The sequence below is a fragment of the Hyperolius riggenbachi genome, chromosome 8, assembly GCF_040937935.1.
Source record: "Hyperolius riggenbachi isolate aHypRig1 chromosome 8, aHypRig1.pri, whole genome shotgun sequence".
In the NCBI taxonomy this organism is placed as follows: Eukaryota; Metazoa; Chordata; class Amphibia; order Anura; family Hyperoliidae; genus Hyperolius; species Hyperolius riggenbachi.
This window is the reverse complement of record NC_090653.1, coordinates 79,497,867-79,520,199: the sequence shown is the minus strand read 5'-3', so window position 1 is coordinate 79,520,199 and position 22,333 is coordinate 79,497,867. Positions and strand designations below refer to the sequence as shown.

Below are 22,333 nucleotides of genomic sequence, written 5' to 3'. Positions count from 1 at the left end.
CCTGAGTAAAAGCAGCACTCCTCAAAAGACAAGCCAAACTCCTTCTCCTCTTCCTCCTTCAGGTGCATCGTCTTCATCCACTTTCTCCCTTGCACCTTCACAGCCATCCTCCTCCACACCGCCTCTTCCCTTGAGCGGTTCCTTCTCCTCTGCCCACAGCAGTACCCAGCTGTCCGTGAAGGAAGTATTTGAGCGGAAGAAGCAAATGTCTGCCAGTCACCCTCTTGCCCGGCGTCTGACAGCTGGCGTGGCGGAACTATTAGCTCGCCAGCTATTACCATACAAGCTGGTGGAGTCGGAGGCTTTCCGTAAGTTTGTGGCCATTGGTACACCGCAGTGGAAGATACCAGGCCGCAATTATTTTTCTCAAAAGGCCATACCCAAACTGTACCGTGCAGTTGAGAGGCAAGTGGTGTCATCTCTGGCACACAGCGTTGGGTCAAGGGTCCACCTGACCACGGATGCCTGGTCTGCCAAGCACGGGCAGGGCCACTACATTACATACACAGCCCATTGGGTCAACCTGGTGACCGATGGCAGCAAGCAGGGAGTACGTGGCTGCGCAGAGGACCAACTTGTCACACCTCCACGGCTTGCAGGCAGGCCTCCAGCCACCTCCTCTCCACCTGCTATCACCGCTTCGCTGTCGTCATCCTCCTCCTCCTCCTCCTTGGCTGGTGCCGCCATCTCCTCCCCAGCTACACAGCCCCAGCACCCCAGGGCCTATGCTGCATGCCAGGTGCGACGGTGTCATGCAGTGTTAGACATGTCTTGCCTGAAAGCGGAGAGTCACACTGGAGCAGCTCTCCTGGCTGCTCTTAACAAACAGGTGGAGCAATGGCTGACCCCGCACAAGCTTGAGATCGGCAACGTGGTGTGTGACAACGGCAGCAATCTCATTGCTGCGTTGAATTTGGGAAAGCTGACACACATACCCTGCATGGCACATGTGCTTAATCTGGTCGTGCAAAGATTTGTGTCCAAGTACCCAGGCTTAGAGGACGTCCTGAAGCAGGCCAGGAAGTTGTGTGGGCATTTCAGGCGCTCTTACAAGGCCATGGCACGCTTTGCAGAGATTCAGCGTAGAAACAACTTGCCGGTGAGATGCCTGATTTGCGATAGCCCGACTCGCTGGAATTCCACCCTGCTGATGTTCTCTCGCCTGCTAGACCAGGAGAAAGCCGTCACCCACTACCTGTATCATTACAGTACAAGGACACAATCTGGGAGGATAGGGATATTGTGGCCCAACAACTGGACACTGATGCGAAATGCATGCAGGGTCATGGAGCCCTTTGAGGAGGTGACCAAACTGGTGAGTCGCGATGAGGGCACCATCAGCGACTTGATCCCCTACGCCTACTTCCTGGAGCGTGCCGTGCGTAGAGTGGTGGATACAGCTGTGGAGGAGCGTGAACAAGAAGAGTTAGGGCAGCAGGATTCATTGGAGCCATTTACACACGAACCCGATGTTTCCACAACACCGGCGGCAGCACAGAGGGGGGAGGAGGAGGAAGAAGAGGAGTCGTGAGGGGAAGGAGAGGAGTCAGACTCTGATGATGGTGATGATGATGAAGGTGTTTCTGTGGAGGAGGAAGAGGCGGCGGAAGGAGAACAACCGCGGCAGCCATCACAGGGGGCTTCTGCTGCTCCACGTTCCCGTGGTATTGTTCGTGGCTGGGGGGAGGAAGAGGAGTTGCGTCCCGTCACTGAGGAAGAGCAAGAGGAGATGGAGAGTACCTCTGCATCCAGCTTTGTGCAGATGTCCTCTTTCATGTTGTCCAGCCTGTTGAGGGACCCCCGTATCAAAAAACTCAAGACGAATGACCTGTACTGGGTGGCCACGCTACTAGACCCTCGGTACAGGCACAAAGTGGCGGACCTCTTACCAACTCAACAAAAGGCGGAAAGGATGCAGCACTTGCAGAACAAGCTGTCGATGATGCTTTACAATGCGTTTAAGGGTGATGTGGCTGCACAACGCAATCAAGGTACCACTGGCAGTAACCCTCCTCCTCCCAAGTCCACGCAGGCAAGAACAGGACGCTCCAGCGATCTCAGGGTGATGTCGGACATGCGGACGTTCTTTAGTCCAACTCCTCGCCATAGTCCTTCCGGATCCACCCTCCACCAACGCCTGGACCGGCAGGTAGCCGACTACCTGGCCTTGAGTGTGGATGTAGACTCTGCGAATAGCGACGATGAACCCTTGGACTACTGGTTGCGCAGGCTTGACCTGTGGCCAGAGCTGTCCCAATTTGCCATACAACTTCTCTCTTGCCCTGCCGCAAGCGTCCTGTCAGAAAGGACCTTCAGTGCAGCTGGAGGCATAGTTACTGAGAAGAGAAGTCGCCTAAGTCACGACAGTGTTCAGTACCTGACCTTTATCAAAATGAATGAGGAATGGATCACGGAGGGCTACTGCACGATCGAAGACTAAGTCAGTCCACTCCCCACACACAGCATCTCTGCCTGCAGGCCGCTTGACTGCCTTCTCCGCCACTACCAACAGGGTCCAGGACTCTAGGCGGATTCCTGAATTTTTAAGGCCGCTGCTAGCAGCCGCCGCTACACTAATTTTTCTGGTGCGTGTACATGTGCCCATCCCCCTTCGTGATCATTACCTTGCCGCGGTGAAGGGGCTTGCGCATCACAATGAAGCAATGACCGCCGGCTATTTGAGTGTCTCGGGTGGGGGTGGCACACAAAAGATATTAAGGTCGTTGCTTCACTCGGGTGGGGGTGGCACACAAAAGATATTAAGGTCGTTGCTTCATTGTGGTCAGACCAAATTTGATCAGCTGGAAAGTCACTGTTCTGTCATTCAGCTACATCAGCCGGGCAAGCATATGGGCTGAAAAGCCACCATCACCTGCACTCTCGTCACGGTGTGCACCAGTCCAGCACGGCCGTCACTACACAAACGGCTGTTTGCAGTCACTGCATACCTTTCACTGCATCTGTGACTGCACATTATACCTGGCAGTCAGTGCATAACTTGCACTTGAATGGATACACTTTCAAACAATTTAAAAATACAACCATCTAAACTTTCAAACAATTTAAAAATACAACCATCTAAACTTTCAGACAATTTAAAAATACAACCATCTATCATTTTCAAAATTTTTTAAAAAAGGGCAAAAAAACTTGCCCTCCGTAAAACATTCTTGGCAAATGCTTTCGACTTGGTTTGTCTTCCGCTGGCTCAAGGGTCCATCTGACCACAGATGCCTGGTCGGCAAAGCACGGTCAGGGCAGCTACAGCATGGGTCTCAGCAGGCTCCCACTTCGGGCCGGAATCCAACCTTCATTCCCCGCGGTGACAATGGCAGGCTTGCCCTCCATAATGGATTCCTGTTAAAGGATTTAAAGTTAGTTCATTTCAATTAGGGCCGCAAAAGGTCCTCCTGAGTCCTGTATTGTTATTTTTGGTCACTACCTCGGGGCGGGCGTGCATGCCTGCCTGCTTCCCTCCTTGCCTGGATGTGTGGTGGTAGACGTTGATCAGGCTCCAACTCCGGAACGCAATACAAGAGGGAGCTCGTCCTCAGAATCAGCTGGGGGCAGTGTCCGGCGCCATGTATCGCCAGCTATGGCCAGACAGCCAACATGCCCTTCAACGTCAGCTGCTGATGCCACCGTAGCACCATCAGCCCAGGGGGGCTCAGCGGTTTGGAAATTTTTTCACGTGTGTGTCTCAGATCGGAGCAAAGCCATCTGTTGTCTCTGCCAGCAAAAATTGAGCCGTGGAAAGGCCAACTGTCACGTAGGGACAAGTGCTTTACGAAGGCACCTGGAGAGAAGGCACAAACAGCTATGGCAAGAACACCTGAGGAAAAGAAGCACCCCTCAAAAGACAAGCAGCGGAGAACAACCGTGGCAGCCGTCACAGGGGGCTTCTGCTGCTCCACGTTCCCATGGTATTGTTCGTGGCTGGGGGGAGGAAGAATGGATACACTTTTAAACAATTTAAAAATACAACCATCTAAACTTTCAAACAATTTAAAAATACAACCATCTAAACTTTCAAACAATTTAAAAATACAACCATCTATCATTTTCAAAAAAATTAAAAAAAGGGCAAAAAAACTTGCCCTCCGTAAAACATTCTTGGCAAATGCTTTCGACTTGGTTTGTCTTCCGCTGGCTCAAGGGTCCATCTGACCACAGATGCCTGGTCTGCAAAGCACGGTCAGGGCAGCTACAGCATGGGTCTCAGCAGGCTCCCACTTCGGGCCGCAATCCAACCTTCATTCCCCGCGGTGACAATGGCAGACTTGCCCTCCATAACGGATTCCCGTTAAAGGATTTAAAGTTAATTCATTTCAAATACACAGCAGGGCCTCGAAAGTCCGCCTCCTGTTTTGTTATTTTTGGTCACTACCTCGGGGCGGGCGTGCATGCCTACCTGCTGCCCTCCTTGGATGTGTAGTGGTAGCCGTTTCTCAGGCTCCACACCGGATTCCATCCCTCATTCCCCGGCCATTACCCGGGGTCACAAATGACAGACTTGCCCGCCTCCATATGATTCTCGTGAAAGGAATGTGGTGTCATCTTTGCCCGCCATAACTGGTTCTCGTTAAAGGATTTAAAGTACATTCATTTCAAATACACAGCAGGGCCTCGAAAGTCCTCCTCCTGTATTGTTATTTTTGGTCACTACCTCGGGGCGGGCGGGCGTGCATGCCTGCCCGCTGCCCTCCTTGGATGTGTAGTGGTAGCCTTTGCTCAGGCTCCACACCGGATTCAAACCTCTCATTCCCCGGCCATTACCCGGGGTCACAATGGCAGACTTGCCCGCCTCCACAGGATTCTCATTGTAGCGGTACTGAACAAGTACACAGCAAGTAGAAAATGTAAATTAAAAACAAAATGTAAGCTTTTTAACAATGCCATGGAAAGTTGAGAAGGAAGTCACACATTACCTGACATCACTGAGTGAGGAAGAGCAATCACGCCATGTTGCGCAGTAGTCCAGCATGGCCTTCACTACACAAACAGCTGTTTGCGGTGCGTTACACGGTGAGTTTGGTGTGTCAGTGTGAAGCAGTACCTTAATTACACTCCCTGATTGATGTATACACATGCAAGATGTTTGAAAGCACGTTAGGCCTGCAATTTAGCATTCAATGTGATTTCTGCCCTTAAAACGCTGCTTTGCGTCACATCCAGATTTTTCACCGGGACTTTTGGCATGTATCCCACTCCGCCATGCCCCCCTCCAGGTGTTAGACCCCTTGAAACATCTTTTCCATCACTTTTGTGGCCAGCATAATTTTTTCTATTTTTCAAAGTTCGCCTCCCCATTGAAGTCTATTGCGGTTCGCGAATTTTTCCGCGAACCGAACCTTCTGCGGAAGTTCGCGAACCCGGTTCGCGAACCAAAAATCGGAGGTTCGCGACATCTCTAGTATTAGGTATATACAGTATGTACTGTACATACTGTATAGTTTGGTGCCTTATTTGTACAGTTTCACTATTTTTTAAGTTTATTTATAAAATTAATGATTTTAACAATTTTGTGTTCCAGTATTTTATTTATATGCAGGATGTCTACCAGACCTTTATTCTTATATGTTTTGGTGAGTTAAGACTTAAGAATTGGAGAAAAAATGTACCGCTTAAAAATGTACCCATAAATCCAGACAGAAATGCACCGCCAGGGAGGTTAAAAGGAAAGCCCCCATACATGCTTTATATTTTTTAAAAAGACTTGGTAGTTTTCGAGAAAATTTATTTTTTAGAACTTTTTTTTTAAAACTCATTAAAAGGACATTTTGCTGTGATACACTAGTTCCGTACACACATTTTATACATTTTAAGAAAGCTGACAGTGTGGGGTCCCCCCTCCCAAGCCTCTTTAACCTCTTGTCACCCATGCACGCTGAATCGGAATTCCAAATTGCAATACTCAAAATTTTTCCACAGAATTCGATTGCTCGTCTCTAGTCTTTGCTATGCAAGTGGAACACAAGTGTAGTATTTTCAGTTATATTTAGTGGAAATGTATTATTTAAAGGGACACCGAGCACTTCATAAAAATGAAGTTTTCACTTACCTGGGGCTTCCTCCAGCCAACCGTAGGCCACAAGGTCCTCCGATGTAATCCTGGCTTCTCTCCCGATCCCCGACTGGCAGCTCCGTTAGCAGACGACTTCGGGCTGAAGTCGTCCAGTCTGCTTCCCTCTTCCTGATAAGAGTCCTGCACATGCACAGTTCAATTTTAGAGAACTGCGCTCATCAGGAAGAGGGAAGCAGACCAGATGACTTCAGGCTGAAGTCGTCTGCTAATGGAGCCCACCCGGGGACCGGGAGAGGAGTCAGGAGGACGCCGGGGGACCTTGCGGCCTACGTTGGGCTGGAGGAAGCCCCAGGTAAGTGGAAATTACATTTTCATGAAGTGCTCGGTGTCTCTTTAAAATGGGTGAACTTTTAATTACATATTTCACACAATCATGTTATGGACTGAGAACTTTCTTTAAACGTTGCAGCATGTTTTTTCCTAAACAGACGGCCATATGTGCTTCCTGACCTTCGGGATGTGGTATCCTCTGAAGGTCGTGTCTCTTGTTGTTTGATGGGGAAAGTTGATTGGCAGAATATCACAGAACCTCATGAGTTCATTGATGGTGGCCTCAGTGTATGGCATCTTGGTTTTGTCCGCAACAGAGGGTAGCCGGTCTCTTCCAACAATGCGATCAATCTCTTCTTGCACTTTGTCTGGATCCAGGACACAGAGGAAAAGACATTATAGTTAAAACTGTGAACATAACAAGCCTAATACTGTAACTGTTTCTGTTCAGATTGCATGCCTGTTGTATGTTTATACCATCACTCACGTTACGGGGCATTTGACAAGACCATCTGTGTGATGGAAGCTGACAATTGTGCTGGCTCTCAACATAACCAAACATAAGGACTCAAGCTGACGTCACTTGCTAACTGGAACTGAAACAATATTCTAGTGGAATAAGGCCCTCAGTTATCGGGATGCTGCCCTATATAGATTGTTTGCCTGCTAATGCCGGAGTGTATGTGTTGATGTGTGGGGGGACTTCAGTGTGTATGCTGGAGGGGGTGGCCCATACCATATGGCCAACAGCTTTTAATTTTGTGTATTACAAGTAAATACAAGAAAAGTAATATGGTTTTTTGAAACATAGTTAGTATTATTGGTGCATATACCCCACTCCACTTACCTTCCTCATTAGTTTATTAAAATTTACCGTATGCTTTTAAATCCACTCTGCAAGTTTAACGATAGTTCAGCACTGGTCAAAATGAAAAATCCAGATGCAAAGTCATTATGAGAACATTGGCGCCGAAGTTAACGCGTGCCTCTTTTAAATGGATATAGTTGCAGAACGTAGGCCTGTAAGGGATATTATTGTACATTTTGTAGCCCTGATATTTTCCGCAGTGCTTTATAAAGTACATAGTCGTGTCACTAACTCTTCCTCAGAGAAGCTCAGGAGGTAACTGCTACCATAGTCTAAGGCCAATTCTTGGGAGGAACCAATTATCTTTTCAGAGTATTGGGGCTGACAGAGGAAATCCCTGTGCCGATTTGTCTACATTGTACCCAAACTCATATTGTGCTACCTGCGAGGAGTAAGGTTAGAGTTAGAAGAGGCGTGAGGGTTAGATTAGTGTAAGGGGTCAAGAGGCAAGGGATAAGATTGGAGTTGTAGGTTAGTGTTAGTGGTAAAAAGGGGGAAAGGTTCATGTGAGAGTAGGAGAAAAAGGGCAAATATTACGGGTATTGACTCAAAAATGAACTTCAGCAATATCCCACACCAAAAAGCATGATCAATGATAACAAATGAATGCTGCTTGGTAACAGTCGTGTCAGTTTCCCCTGCAGCATGGCTGTAAATTTGTGGCCAACAGGTAATCCTCCCCCTCTTCTCAATGGCAATTTAGGGATCCCTCTTGAGGCAGCTACGGGAAGTGGCCCCTCTATACCTCATCTGACTGCTGCTGAGGAGAATCACATCCTCCTGCCCAGGGACACTCCACCAAAGTCATTCTCCCCTACATCTGCTCTCCTTCTGCTCCAGTCCTTTTGGCCTCTGCTTCAACCTCACTGAAATCTCTTTTTCCTCAAGGCCTGGACCTTGAGCTCTTCCCCCTTGCCAGATGAGTTTGCTCTAGGCACCATCCCCCCAAATGCCCATGGCCCATCCAGCAGGGACAATCGGGGAAGCACATCAGAGATACTGAATTGTTCAAAAGCTAGGATTATCTAGGCCTTAATCAGAATCATTTATTTCGCCAAGCATGACTAGGTCATGCCCGGAATTGGTTTTAGCAACACAGGGCAGCTCACAAAATAAGTTACAGCAGAAACATAAATGTAAACAGTGCACAAACCATAAGTTACAGCAGAGACATACAGTGCAAGAAAACCTGTGAGACCGTATCATATCAAAAAGCAGAAACAAGATAACACAGAATGATCACAGTAACAATAAACGCTCTTGTATCATGGGTAGCGACAGCTAAGAAGGTGCTACCACAAGTGTGGGGGGAGCGCCATGGGACTTATAGGGAGTTCAAGAGTCTCACCACTGTAGGGAAGAAAGTGTCTCTGTGCCTTGACGTCTTGGTGGGGATGGCCCGGAACCTCCGACCCGATGGGAGCCGTCGGTAACAGCTGTTCAGGCAGGTTCATCATCTGGAGACCTTTGAGTTGAAGAGTGTGCGTGCTTAACTGGGGAAAAGGCCTCTTCCCTGAAAGAACTTAGGAACAGAGACCTGGCACTGGGCAGAAATTGAGAAGGTTTGGAATGACGATTAGGGTGGTGTCTAATAGACCAAGAATTGGCTTCCACCACCAGCCTCGCCTTTAAAGGGCTCTTGAAGTGAGAGAGATATGGAGGCTGCCATGTTTATTTCCTTTTAGCAATACCTAGCCTGGCTATCCTGCTGATTCTCTGCCTCTAATGCTTATAGCCATAGACCCTGAACAAACATGCAACCAGAAAAGGTGTTTCTGACATTTTTGTCAAATCTGACAAAAATGTGTACTGTCTCGTGTACTGTTCGCCGCTCACGCGAGCTGTGGAATCACTGATGTCCACCAGGAACCTTCACCAGGCGAACTGTTCTGCCATACCTATCAGTAAATATTACTTTTTTTTTTTAAATGTCACAAATATGGAGTGCACATGTGTGACCGGTTGACATATATACTGTACATACATACATACATCTTTTTCCTCCTCTCCTCTCCTAACCAAAACCTCTATCCTCTGTAAAATTATCACAATGGAGCGCTTGACCTCTGTCTCCCCCTACAGACATCTCCTTCCTCCTCAACAGTCAGCTAAACCACACCCTATGGTGCCAGAGTTGTGGGCTAGTTGCTAGGCCTGTTGCTAAGGGGCATACATCTATTTCTATTGGCCCAAAAGCAGTGCTAGTTATGGATGTACCTGCTATCTCTGGATATTTCATAAGTACCAGGAAGCCATATGTCAGATTGGCGCTGATTGTTTCTGTCCCACCGAACACCAGATCTTGAATGGATCCAGCCAACGATTCACGGTTAAAAAAAGTGCTTGGCTTATCTTTTTCCTAATAGAGAAGAGAAGATTGTAAAAAGTCTTGCATCAGGATGATACCATTTATTGGCTTACTTACAGGACATCCAAGCTGAAAATAAACTAATGAGAAAAACAATTGTATCTATCCTCAGTCTCCTAAAAATGACTTTTTTTTAGATATCCCACAGTGTTATTTTATATTTATGTCTAGTTTTTCAGTTTTTACTGTTTCAATGCCTCTGCTCAGTTACACCTTCATTGAAGTATGTCAGAGCTCAAATGAATTATTGACCCTTTTTATCTCTTTCCTGCTACCAGAAGCCATTTACTGACAGGAAAGTGTTTTATGGCTGTAATTACTTACATGCGCGTAACAATAGGGGATGCAGCCCATGCGCCCGCGGGGGGGGGGGGGGGGGGCCTGGGCCCCCCCCCCCCCCTAGGGCCCGCTCGTAGACGATTTGGGGGGCTGGAGGGGTCGCACCATGAGGGGAAAGCTATGGCCACACTCGGTGGGGAGGGGGGGGGGGAAAGGTCCCCCCCTCCCTTACCTCGGGCTTTCCCCTCTGTGCACCCCTCCAGCTTCTAGCTATAGAAATGCAGCGAGCGGAGTGGCAGGCAGCGGCAGGCAAACATACCTTCCGTGCGTTCCAGCGCGGACACTTCTCGCTCTAGTGACTGACGCGACTTCCTGTATAAAACAGGAAGTCGCGTCAGTCACTAGAGCGAGAAGCATCCGGACGCACGAAAGGTATGTTTGCCTGCCGCTGCCCGCCGCTCCGCTCGCTGCATTTCTATAGCTAGAAGCTGGAGGGGAGCACAGAGGGGAAAGCCAGAGGTGAGGGAGGGGGGGACCTTCCCCCCTCCCCGCCGAGTGTGGCCATAGCTTTCCCCTCATGGTGCGACCCCTCCAGCCCCCCAAAACAGCCACGAGCGGGCCCCAGGGGGGGAGGGGGGCCCGCTCACATTTTCTGCAGGGGGGCCCGGGGGCTCTTAGTTACGCCCCTGCTTATCAGTGAGGGTTATGCTATTGTCTGACCCAGTTCGACCCGGTCCCGACCTGGACAGAAACTCACTTGCATACCTGATGTTTAAAGGGAACCAGAGACGTTGGGGGGAAGCTTTTATACATACCTGGGGCTTCCTCCAGCCCCATACACACGGATCGCTCCCACGCCGCCGTCCTCTGCTGCCTGGATCCGCCGGTACCGGGTCCCGTCAGTGCCGCTAGTCGGCCAGGCAGCCGGCAGACGCGGCCAAATGTCGGCATCACACGGGGCTGCCTCCATATACGTACGCTTGAGGCTACTTACTGCGCAGCCTCATGCGTACGGGTATGGAGGGAGCCCCTGTGATGCGGACAATTGGCCGCATCTGCCGGAAGTGACGGGACCCGGTACAGGAAGCGGAGGATGGCGGCGTGGGAGCGATCCAGGCTTATGGGGCTGGAAGAAGCCCCAGTTATGTATAAAAGCTTGTTCTATTTTTTCTTAACGTTCCTCTCTGGTTCCCTTTAACTCTTTCATGCAGAGAAACAAAAAAAAGGAGCACAGCCTAGTTATTTGTGTGCTTGGTACTATACATACATATGTCTTTCTCATCCTGTCACATGTCACCATGGTTGTTCTTTAAAAGAAAAGGAGTAAGCTTATGACTAATAAGCCTGCTTCAAACTCAGTTCCTGTATGCTGAGAAGATTTTGTCATTTTCCACATTCTATTTGTAATGTGTAATTTTTGCATATAAAACTTTTTTTACGTTAAAGAGTTTAAGTCTTCTTAAAGAATGATACCGTGGCATGATAGTTGCTTGTGACCCTTTAGTAATGTATAAATAAGCATGTGGAACATTAAATGGTGGTTACAGCGTTTAACCTAGGTTTGTATACCTTTATGTTAAGTCTAATATTAAAGAGAAACTGTAACCAAGGATTGAACTTCATCCCAATCAGTAGCTGACACCCCCTTTCCCATGAGTCTGTATGGCTGATATTGTGGACGGTGAAACCCCTCCCACAGTGTGATGTCAGCACCAGGGTGCTGACATCACACTGTGGAAGCCTTGTAGCATTGTGGGAAATAACAGCTGTTTCCAACTGGCAAATAAGCAGCATCTTCTTACCAGCAGTAAAGATGTCTCCTGTGACAAATGTCAGAATGTAAATCAGGGAGAGGAAAGATTTTACAGTGAGCAAACATTTACTAAATCATTTATAAATAATTATTGTAAAAAGTAAACACTTTTTTTCATTACATTATTTTTACTGGAGTTCCTCTAGCAAAAAGCCCGCCCTTTTCATAACGGCTGTAGGCAACGCGCCGTCCACAGCCGTGTCTCGCGCGCGTGCCCGTTTAGGGAATTCTGACTTGTAAATTTCAAAACAATTTCCTTAGAATTTTCATATTTTTGCTTAGAATTTTCACTGAGAATTTTCACATTTATCTCCTTTGAGAATGCTCAGTAAACATTTATTGTTCTGATTTTTGCATATAAGCAAAAATATCTACTGAGTGTGCTCAAGAAACTCGTAAGCAAAAATGCAAAAGTTACGGTATATGTGAAAATTTGAAAATTCTGAGCAGAATTGTTATGATTTGGGAAAATATTTGTGAACTCGGAACCCATGAAATTCAGAATTCGATCGGAATTTCGATGCAAAATTTCAGAATGTCGATGGATTTGGAAATAGGCAATTCTGACTATCCCTAATTATCTTCACTATTGGTGGGGGTGAAAGGGTTAAAAACAGGTTGCTTTACCTGGCGGTGTAAATAAACCGTTAAAGTTGTGAAGTGCCGAATTGTAAAAAATAGCCTGGTGTACCGATTGTAATAATGTTTTGGTGTAGCAACACAGACGTCTGATTATGTGGTGATCTGCAGAATCACCAATAATACAGACGCTATACCTGATTATGTGGTGATCTGCAGAATCACCAATAATGCAAGTATAGCTAGCAGGAACACAGAGTGAGATGTGCTTGATACAACAGTAACTGATTAGTTTAATGAGACCTCAACAGAGGAGCTGGTGGGTACTATCAGAAACAGTAACTGAGTAGATTTAACTAAACCTCACCAGAGGAGCTGGTGGGTACTATCAGAAAAGCACCTCACCAGTGGCAAGGGCCCACTGGTGAGTACAGAGGTCAGACAGGCTAGGTTCGGCAACTGAGAGGCAGATACAGTACAGAATCAGTAGGCAAAAGAGTAGTAGGACTACTGCGCCTGCGCAGTACAGCCCGGAGGACGTCCGATGACGTCAGCGCGCCCGCGTGGGACGCAGAAGTGCCGGGCCTTGGAGCGCAGAAGAGCCCGACCTGGCAGCCGGCCTGGCCAGGTCGGGTCGGCCACCGGAGACCACCGGGAGCCTGCGGAGCGGCGGCGAGGGCACCTCCTGCCTGCCATGGGCTGGAGGAAGCCCCAGATAAGTGGAAATTGATTTTTATTTTTTCAATACCCTCCCTGAACCTTCCCTTTAAGAAGCAGAGGAGACCTCACAGCCGCACCCACTACAATTAGCCAATCCTGAGCGGCGTGAGTCCCCTCTGACGTCAGCCGACCAGCGGGTCAGCTGACGCACCTCCTCCCAGCATAAAGGTCCTGTCTACGCGCGCGGCCACGCGATACAGCAAACCTATGTGCTAATGACAAGTCCGTCCCCGGCGTGCTATACGCCGGCGGAACGGAAAAATCCTCCGAGCAGGGAACTGAGGCGGCTGCGGAAACACCCTGCGTGCCCGCAGCCGCAGATGTTACACCTGGTCACTAAGGGGGTATAAACCTCTGGTCCTCAAGTGGCTAAGAAGCTTTTTGCTTATCATAAATTACCTCTCTGATCTTGATGAGGAAGCAGTCAATATAGTCTCCAGGGTTTTCTGGATCCAGAATCTCCATGTGCTGTTTAATGCTCTCATATATAACGTCGTAGGTCTTTTGAAAATACTTGCCGATTTTTGTGTGTGGGCCCGGCACGTATTCCATGAGAGATGGGCAGACATTGTAAAGCTGAAGAGAGCAAAGTGAAATAACAATAAAAGGCAGCATATAATGATCATATACTATTGTAACATCCTAAAAGGCTCCAAAAATTGAAATTTGGACAGGCAACTTACAGGAACAGTGCTCTTTACCCTAGATTACTAAATATTTCACTAAACTGCAATAGACAATTGTTATCCTATAGCATTGCTCCCAACTTTGAAGGTACAGTCCCACTTTGGGAGCCCGGTCCCTCTGTCCCTCTTTTTTCCTTATTTGTCCCTCTTTCAAGACTGTTGTACAGATCTATTTTAATATATCAAATTTTCTACCAGAAAATGTGTTTAAAGCAGGAACACTGTCAAACTAAGTGTTCTAAAATAACAATGTACAAATAATGTCTAAGTAGCTGTGTAAACATTTTCTCACTTTTCATGTTAAATATCAGAGGCAAAAGATGCAATTAATTGTGTGTAGATTTAAGCTACATTTGGAATGTCTCATTTGCAGAGGTATGACTCTCTGCAGTTTGATATGCTAAGAACAGTGTAATATTGAAGCAGTGTTATATTAAAAGCCTGTCAGGTATCAGGTTTCACACACACAATTACAAATGTTTATGTTGCACCTAAGATACATTTCCTCTGCTCTCTGTGAGAGAAAACTCTGCCTGTCTCTGACTGAGCTCTCTGCACACACAGAGTTAACAGATGCACTGTGAGGGAATTCCCACTCCCCTCATGGCTCACTCTGCCGTCAGATTAGAGCAGACTACCATCAGAAAAGTGTGAAAGGAATTAGATAACAGTAAACAAAGATATAAGCATTCAAATGTATACACCAGTACTTAGCAGCACTTCCCAAACATTTCCTGAGTGCTGTAACCAGGGGTGAGCCTGGGGTGCCTGGCACCTGGGTGCAAGATTTTCTCTGGTGCTTATGGGAGTGGTTAAATTAACCATGCCCAACCACATTTCCACACCCATGTCCTGCCTAATCACACCCACACCTTCCACCTCTTTATGCATGCATGTGATACCCCATTCCCACCCCTCTTCCATGGGCTTGCTCCTGGCTGGCTTTGGCTGCCTGCGAGTCTGCTAGTCTCTGGACTGACTCAGGTTGAGAGGCTCTGCGAGTGCAACGCAGTCACACACTGCGTATTTATGGCTGCCTGCGGCCACCCTACTCTCGCTCGCTGTCGTCGGCTCCTCCCCCACGCCAAGCCCAAGAGTGAGGTGGGCTGCCTGTATCTTTCCCGTTGCACCGCGCAGCCTGCCAGTGTTGCCAACCTTTCACGTTATTTTTTACTGACAAATACCTAAAAATTTACTGACAAAAGATTTTTTTTACTGACAAAATTTCCCCACTAAATGCACATAAGAGACAGCGTTTCACCAGTAAATGCACGTAATGAGAGACAGCTTTCCCCCAGCAAATGCACATAATAAGAGACAGCTTTTTACCAGTAAATGCACATAATAAGAGACCGCTTTTCACCAGTAAATGCACATAATAAGAGACCGCTTTTCACCAGTAAATGCACATAAGAAACCGCTTTTCACCAGTAAATGCACATAATAAGAAACCGCTTTTCACCAGTAAATGCACATAATAAGAAACCGCTTTTCACCAGTAAATGCACATAATAAGAGACAGCTTTTCACCAGCAAATGCACATCATAAGAGACAGCTTTTCACCAGTAAATGCACATAATAAGAAACCGCTTTTCACCAGAGAATGCACATAATAAGAGACCGCTTTTCATCAGTAAATGCACATAAGAGATCGCTTTTCACCAGTAAATGCACATAATAAGAAACCGCTTTTCACCAGCAAATGCACATAATAAGAGACAGCTTTTCACCAGTAAATGCACATAATAACAGACAGCTTTTCACCAGTAAATGCACATAATGACAAACAGCCAGTGTAGTGAGTGACAGGGAGCCCTTTAGGTAGTGAGTGACAGGGAGCCCTTTAGGTAGTGAGTGACAGGGACCCCTTTAGGCAGTGAGTGACAGGGACCTATTTAGGCAGTGAGTGACAGGGACCCCTTTAGGCAGTGAGTGACAGGGACCCCTTTAGGCAGTGAGTGACAGGGACCCCTTTCGGCAGTGAGTGACAGGGAGCCCTTTAGGCAGTGAGTGACAGGGAGCCCTTTAGGCAGTGAGTGACAGGGACCCTGTTTAGGCAGTGAGTGACAGGGACCCCTTTAGGCAGTGAGTGACAGGGAGCCCTTTAGGCAGTGAGTGACAGGGACCCCCTTTAGGTAGTGAGTGACAGTGAGCCCTTTAGCTAGTGAGTGACAGGGACCCCATTTAGGCAGTGAATGACAGGGACCCCTTTAGGCAGTGAGTGACAGGGAGCCCTTTAGGCAGTGAGTGACAGGGAGCCCTTTAGGCAGTGAGTGACAGGGACCCCTTTAGGTAGTGAGTGACAGGGAGCCCTTTAGGTAGTGAGTGACAGGGACCCCTTTAGGCAGTGAGTGACAGGGACCTCTTTAGGCAGTGAGTGACAGGGAGCCCTTTAGCTAGTGAGTGACAGGGACCCCTTTAGCTAGTGAGTGACAGGGACTGCGTTTAGGCAGTGAGTGAAAGGGAGCCCCTTTAGGCAGTGAGTGACAGGGAGCTCCCCCTCTAGCTGCCGCCGCCAGTCCCCCCTTACCTTGCAGCCAGCAGACCTCAGGCATTAAAATTAAGAAAAATGAATTACTATAAAAAGGACCAGTGTGGTTTAAATGATAAAACTACATCTTTCGATTCTGAATATTTAGTGATATGCATGGTGAGAGGTGTGGTGGGGGCATGGTTAGGGGCGTGGTTAGGGGTGTGTTGTAAAGTGTCCTTTCTTATCTCAAGAAGTTGAGAGGTATGCTTTAGTAATATCACAGTTCTAATATTAGCTAGCAAGAAGCTTAAGCTGACAGTCACAAAATAGCATGAAAACTATAGAGGGAAATTATAATTGTACATAAGCTTTGGAATAACCACTATACTATCAGATGGTATTGTGGCTGGATAGTGTACTGGTTAGAGGATACCAGAGCCCAAATGAATAGGAGAAACGGGGGTAGCAGGCATGTATGGTGAGCTGTCCTGATGCTCAACACTCCCCCCCGTTCTCCATTCTGCCCCCTCCGCTGCCTGGAATTGCCCTCCGGCACTCTTTTTCAGTCGACCAGGTTGGGCATCACTGCGTCTGTGCTGGCCTGGCTGCACATGTTCTTAAGTATGCAACCGCGGCTGGGAGCCTCACAATGATGCCATACGCGTGCGCAGAGAGCTCCCGGCCGCGGTTGCGTACTTTAGAACGCATGCAGCTGAGCCAGCGCAGGCGAAGTGATGCCCAATGTGGCTGACTGGAAGAGGGTGCCGGAGGGGAATTACAGGCAGCGGAGGGGGCAGAATGGGGAGCGGCGAGCATCAGGACAGCTCACCATACATGCCTGCTCCCCCAATTTCTCATTGATTTGGGCTCTGGTATCATTTAAAGGCTCCGCCTCTAACGTAGGAGATCAAGGTTCAAATCTCAGCACTTCCTGTTCAGTAAGCCAGCGGCTATTCAGAAGGAGACCTTGGACAACACTCCCTAACACTGCTACTGCCTATAGAACGCACCCTAGTGGCTGCAGCTCTGGTGCTTTGAGTCTGCCAGGAGAAAAACACAATATAAATGTTCTGTGTCTTGTCCTGTCTATTCATTTATAAATAAAGTAAAATTATTTCTTGGAATGATGTTTTGTAAAACAGTGGTAAAAGGCGCAACGCGTATGAACACACGGTGGGAATGCAAAAATGTGTTCTCTATGGGAGGCACATGTACTTGTGGTTCGAAAATGCAAACGTGTTCAGTGTGAATGAGCCCTTAAGTTATATACATGCAGACGACACCCAACTATATCTTTCCTTCAAGCCTGGTGTGACAGACCCAACTCTAACTATAAACGCCTGCTTACGTGAACAACAGCAATGGATGAATGACAACTGGCTGAAACTAAATGCAGACAAAACTGAAGTCCTTCTGATTGGAGGGCAGAGCATGATAACAAAACAACTTAACTTGCACTCTTCACCACTGGGAATAGGAGGCACGGATCTACGCAGCTCTGATCATGTGCGTAGCCTGGGAGTTCTAATTGATGGAGAGTTAAACTTCAGAACTCAAATCTGCACTGTGGTGAAATCATCCTATTTTCACCTGAAGAACATTGCAAAAATCAAGCACCTCATCCCCCCAGAAGATCTGCCAACCATAAGGCCCGTACTCACGGGCTGCAAAACTCGCCTGTCGCCAGCACACGTGAGCGTGTGGGCGACAGGCCGGCGACAGCTTCTCGCCAGGTCCCTCCGCGTACACATGCGGAAGAGGGACCAGCGGCAAGGCGGAAGCTGTCGCTGACGTTCCTCCTCCCCCCGCCGGAAGGTCTGTGAACCTCAATGGAGGTTGCTGTCGCTAGTCCGCGTACTCACGCGGACTAGCGACAGTTGCGGCGGGGGGGCAGCGGCAACTGTCGCCATGCGATTGAAAGTTTCAATCGCATGGCGACATAGCGACGGGCGACAGTTCGGGGGCGCGCGCGCGTGCGACGGCCCATACTCACGGGCGACCTGTCGCCGCAACACGCGCGCGCCGCGTGTTGAGGCGACAAAAGTCCCTCGTGAGTATGGGCCATTAGTCCACGCCTTCATCACATCCCGACTGGACTACTGCAATGCTCTCTACACTGGCCTTCCAAAAAAGGTCTTGCACCGCTTACAGCTGATACAGAATACTGCTGCCAGACTGCTAACCAACCAACCCCGTCACTGCCACATAACGCCAGTCCTGCACTCCCTTCACTGGCTACCTATAGAATGGATGGTCCTATTCAAGATCGGCCTACTGACATTTACATCCCTGAATAATCTGGGCCCTGGATACATGAAAGATATGTTGCAGCTGCGTAGCAATCCCCGCATTCTCAGATCCACAGGTTCTAATAATCTAGTCATACCCAGAGTCCACTTGGAAACTTTTGGTCCCAGAGCCTTCTGTCATGCTGCCCCTACGTTTTGGAACTCCTTACCTCAACAGATCAGGACAGCTCCATCCCTGGACGTGTTTAAATCCAGACTGAAAACCCACCTGTTCAGTTTGGCATTTGCAGAAATATAACTTTTGTTGTGTGAATACTTCATCCTACTAATTACTGAATCTGAGAGAGCCTAAGCGCTTTGAGTCCTATGGGAGAAAAGCGCTATAGAAATGTTATTGTATTGTATATTATTGTATATATGATCTATTTATTACATGGTACACTTTCCTTGTCATTTCGGGCCACCCCGAGCTGCTTAGTTCCTCTGTTACATGGTACAGTAAAGTTTACTGGTATAATGTGACGTGTGCATATCGATACACAAAGTAATCAGTAAATAACCTTCCTGTGTTTCTGTTAATTCGTTTTAATGAATATTGGGCAAGTGAAAAAAATAATTTGCAAATAATTTTGCCCATATTTAAAAAAACAAACTCATTCAAAATGCATGCATTTTTGAAATCCAATAAGGGAAGCATTGTATGAGAAGCGCATGCGATTCTCATAACGCATGCAGAAAGAATGAACTTGCTGTTTTTTTCCCTGCGACTAAAAACACACATCATTGCACTTTTTGTGCGACCCTTAGAGTAACATTATGTCCGTTTCCAGCAGAGTGGGAAGATGCATGCGATTAAAATAAGTACATACCACATGCCCACCACCTAGGATAATATTAGGCTTGCCAAAGGGCAAGTGACCAGAAGTGCGCCCCCCCCGGCCTGCGCCCCCCCCCCCCCCGGCCTTCTCTGTAAGCTTACTGCGCATGCGTGGCTCTCTGATGACTGAACTGTGCGTGAGCAGTAAGCTTACGAAGATCGACCACATAGGACATTACACTATGATTATGACAGGATTAGATTGTGAGCTCCTCTGAGGACAGTCAGTGACATGACTATGTACTCTGTAAAGTGCTGCAGAACATGTCAGTGCTATATAAATACATATTAATATGGTAGACACTTATTACACTATAACTATGGCAGGATTACAGTTTAAGCTCTGAGGATAATCAGCAATATTGCTATGTACTCTGCAAAGTGCTATGGAGGGCATCATCACTATATAAATACGTAAAGTGGCCATTAATTATACAATTCTCTAGATGATTGATTGTCTGATTTGATAACATTGATCAGAAACAATCTTTTGGGCCCACTAATGGAAGGAAAGCTGCTATCCAATTTGCTCAGATTAATGGAATTGACACTTTTTTGAATCGATTCCATCAATTTGATCGAATTAGATATACCGGCAAGCTTTCATTAGTGGTCTAGGACGACTGATTGTCTGGAAAATTGTATCGTAATGGCCACTTTAAAGCGGACCTGAAGTTACACTCTGCTCTAAAAGATATGCAACAGTATAATAACCTTTAAAGAAAAACATTTCTTTGTTACAGCTGATACAAATCCTGCAATAAATCTGCAGTTTCTACTTCCTGCTTTCATGGACGCAGACATTGCTAATATCCTGTGTTTTCAAATGAGCTTATATGTCTTCTCTGCCATGGCAATCAGGTGGCACAGGGGTGAGATCAAACTACAGCTTGTGATTAGTCACAGATGAGAGGGAATTAGACAGGCTAAGCTCTCCAAATACATACAGGGTGCATTTATCTGGGTTTCCTTTTGTCTTAGGGGGTGGGGAGGGGATAAGGGGAAATATAGCCTGATGCAGGAGTGATAGGGAATGGGAGAGGGGCAGGGGAGTTGGTGACATAAATGCCAGCAATATCACAGACCTGACACAGCTCATAGTCACTCCCCCCTGTGCTCTCCTCTCACACAGGAAGCCCAGCTCTGGGGTAAAATGCTGCAGTTATTCCTGTAATCTTACAACCCCCACATAATCATGCAGCAGCTTCAGGGACAGGGAAGGAGAGAGCTCCCAGCTGTGAGTGTATCCTGTAGCGTACACACAAGGCAGCATTAGGGATACTGATCCAAGCATCATGAACAGGCAGTGTGTGAGCTGTAAGTGAGCAGAATCATGGCTGCATGTTCTGCTCTGAACATACCTCTCCCTCATGTGAACACATACCTCTCCTTGCAGTGCCTCTCCCCCCTTCCCTGCATCAGGGTTGCCAACCCAATTTCTAATTTTTCCTGGACAAAATGGTCAAAAAATCTGGACACCCCAAGTTTTGGACGGACAGGGGGTGGAGTTATGGGCGGAGTCAATAGCGGGCTTTTTAGGGAACTTCTTGTGAATTTCGGGGAGGAAGGAAACATTGCTGAAGCAGGTGATTACTGTATGCTCATGTAAAACAGCCCTCCTGAACTGAGAAGCAGGGCCGGGCCGAGGCATAGGCTGGAGAGGCTCCAGCCTCAGGGCGCAGTGTAGGAGGGGGCGCACAATTCATTCAGCTGTCATTCCTAATTGTGTATGAAGCAGAAAGAAATAAGAAAAGGAGATACATAGCAGTGACTGCACGCCATATAACTAGATATTAAGGTGTTGGGGAGGTTGTGGGCCCTGTGGCCCTCTTAGTCTAATAGCAATCCGTGTGTGACAGCTGAGGTGGGAGGAATGGAGGGGCGCATTTTGGTGTCTCAGCCTTGGGTGCTGGAGGACCTTGTCCCGGCTCTGCTGAGAAGACTTGTTTCCCCATAAAATAAACAATGTCAGTGCTATATAAATACATAATAATAATATGGTAGGACATTAGTCTATGACTATGGTAGGATTAGATTGTGAGCTCCTCTGAGGACAGTCAGTGACATGACTATGTACTCTGTAATGTGCTGCAGGAGATGTCAGTGCTATATAAATACATAATAATAATATGGTAGGACGTTAGACTATGGTAGGATTAGATTGTGAGCTCCTCTGAGGGCAGTCAGTGACATGACTATGTACTCTGTAATGTGCTGCAGGAGATGTCAGTGCTATATAAATACATAATAATAATATGGTAGGACGTTAGACTATGGTAGGATTAGATTGTGAGCTCCTCTGAGGGCAGTCAGTGACATGACTATGTACTCTGTAATGTGCTGCAGGAGATGTCAGTGCTATATAAATACATAATAATATTATGGTAGGACATTAGACTATGACTATGGTAGGATTAGATTGTGAGCTCCTCTGAGGACAGTCAGTGACATGACTATGTACTCTGTAATGTGCTGCAGAAGATGTCAGTGCTGTATAAATACATAATAATAATATGGTAGGACATTAGACTATGACTATGGTGGTACTAGGATTAGATTGTGAGCTCCTCAGTGACATGACTATGTACTCTGTAAACTGATGCAGAGGGTGTCAGTGCTACCATAAGCAACAGCATAATAACCTTTTAAGAAATACATTTCTCTCAGAGTCTGTCAGAATCACTCAACACTCACTCCTCACTAGGCCTTGGCTTGGAATGCTGTTGCCTGTGTGGCTGTGGTGTGCCTGGCCTTGTCTCTCTCTGGCTGGCCTGGAGTCTGGTGGTCGGATCGATGGGGGCAGCGGGCCTGACCCCCGTTCATTGTTTCTCTCGCTGCCTGGCTGCTGGAGCTGGCAGGGCCTATGGCTTGCCGGCGCTGCTCCTCCGAGTCTCCCACTCTGTCTCCCTCCTCGCTAGGCATCGCCGTGGACAGGGTTTCCCTTGGTGGCTTGTGGCTGCTGGGCTGGCCTGGGCTGCTTGGTTTGCTGGCGCTTCTCGTCCTCTCTGTGTCCTCCTCGCTCGTGACTGGCTGCTGAGCCGGGCTGCTCAGCCCTCTTATTGGGC

At 47.6% G+C, this 22,333-nt stretch overlaps 1 protein-coding gene across 3 annotated transcripts in view; it reads right to left on the bottom strand.

Annotated features, from left to right (window-relative positions):
• The window catches only part of LOC137528950 (cytochrome P450 2F2-like), a 107,058-nt gene that overhangs the window by 13,700 nt on the left and 71,025 nt on the right, over positions 1-22,333 (bottom strand). For all 3 annotated transcript variants that reach the window (XM_068250761.1, XM_068250760.1, XM_068250762.1), the window contains exons 6-8: positions 13,382-13,558; positions 9,441-9,582; positions 6,536-6,723 (exon numbers count right to left, since the gene is read on the bottom strand). In XM_068250761.1, the coding sequence (XP_068106862.1) occupies positions 6,536-6,723; positions 9,441-9,582; positions 13,382-13,558 (507 nt within the window). The remainder of the gene's footprint in view (positions 1-6,535; positions 6,724-9,440; positions 9,583-13,381; positions 13,559-22,333) is intronic.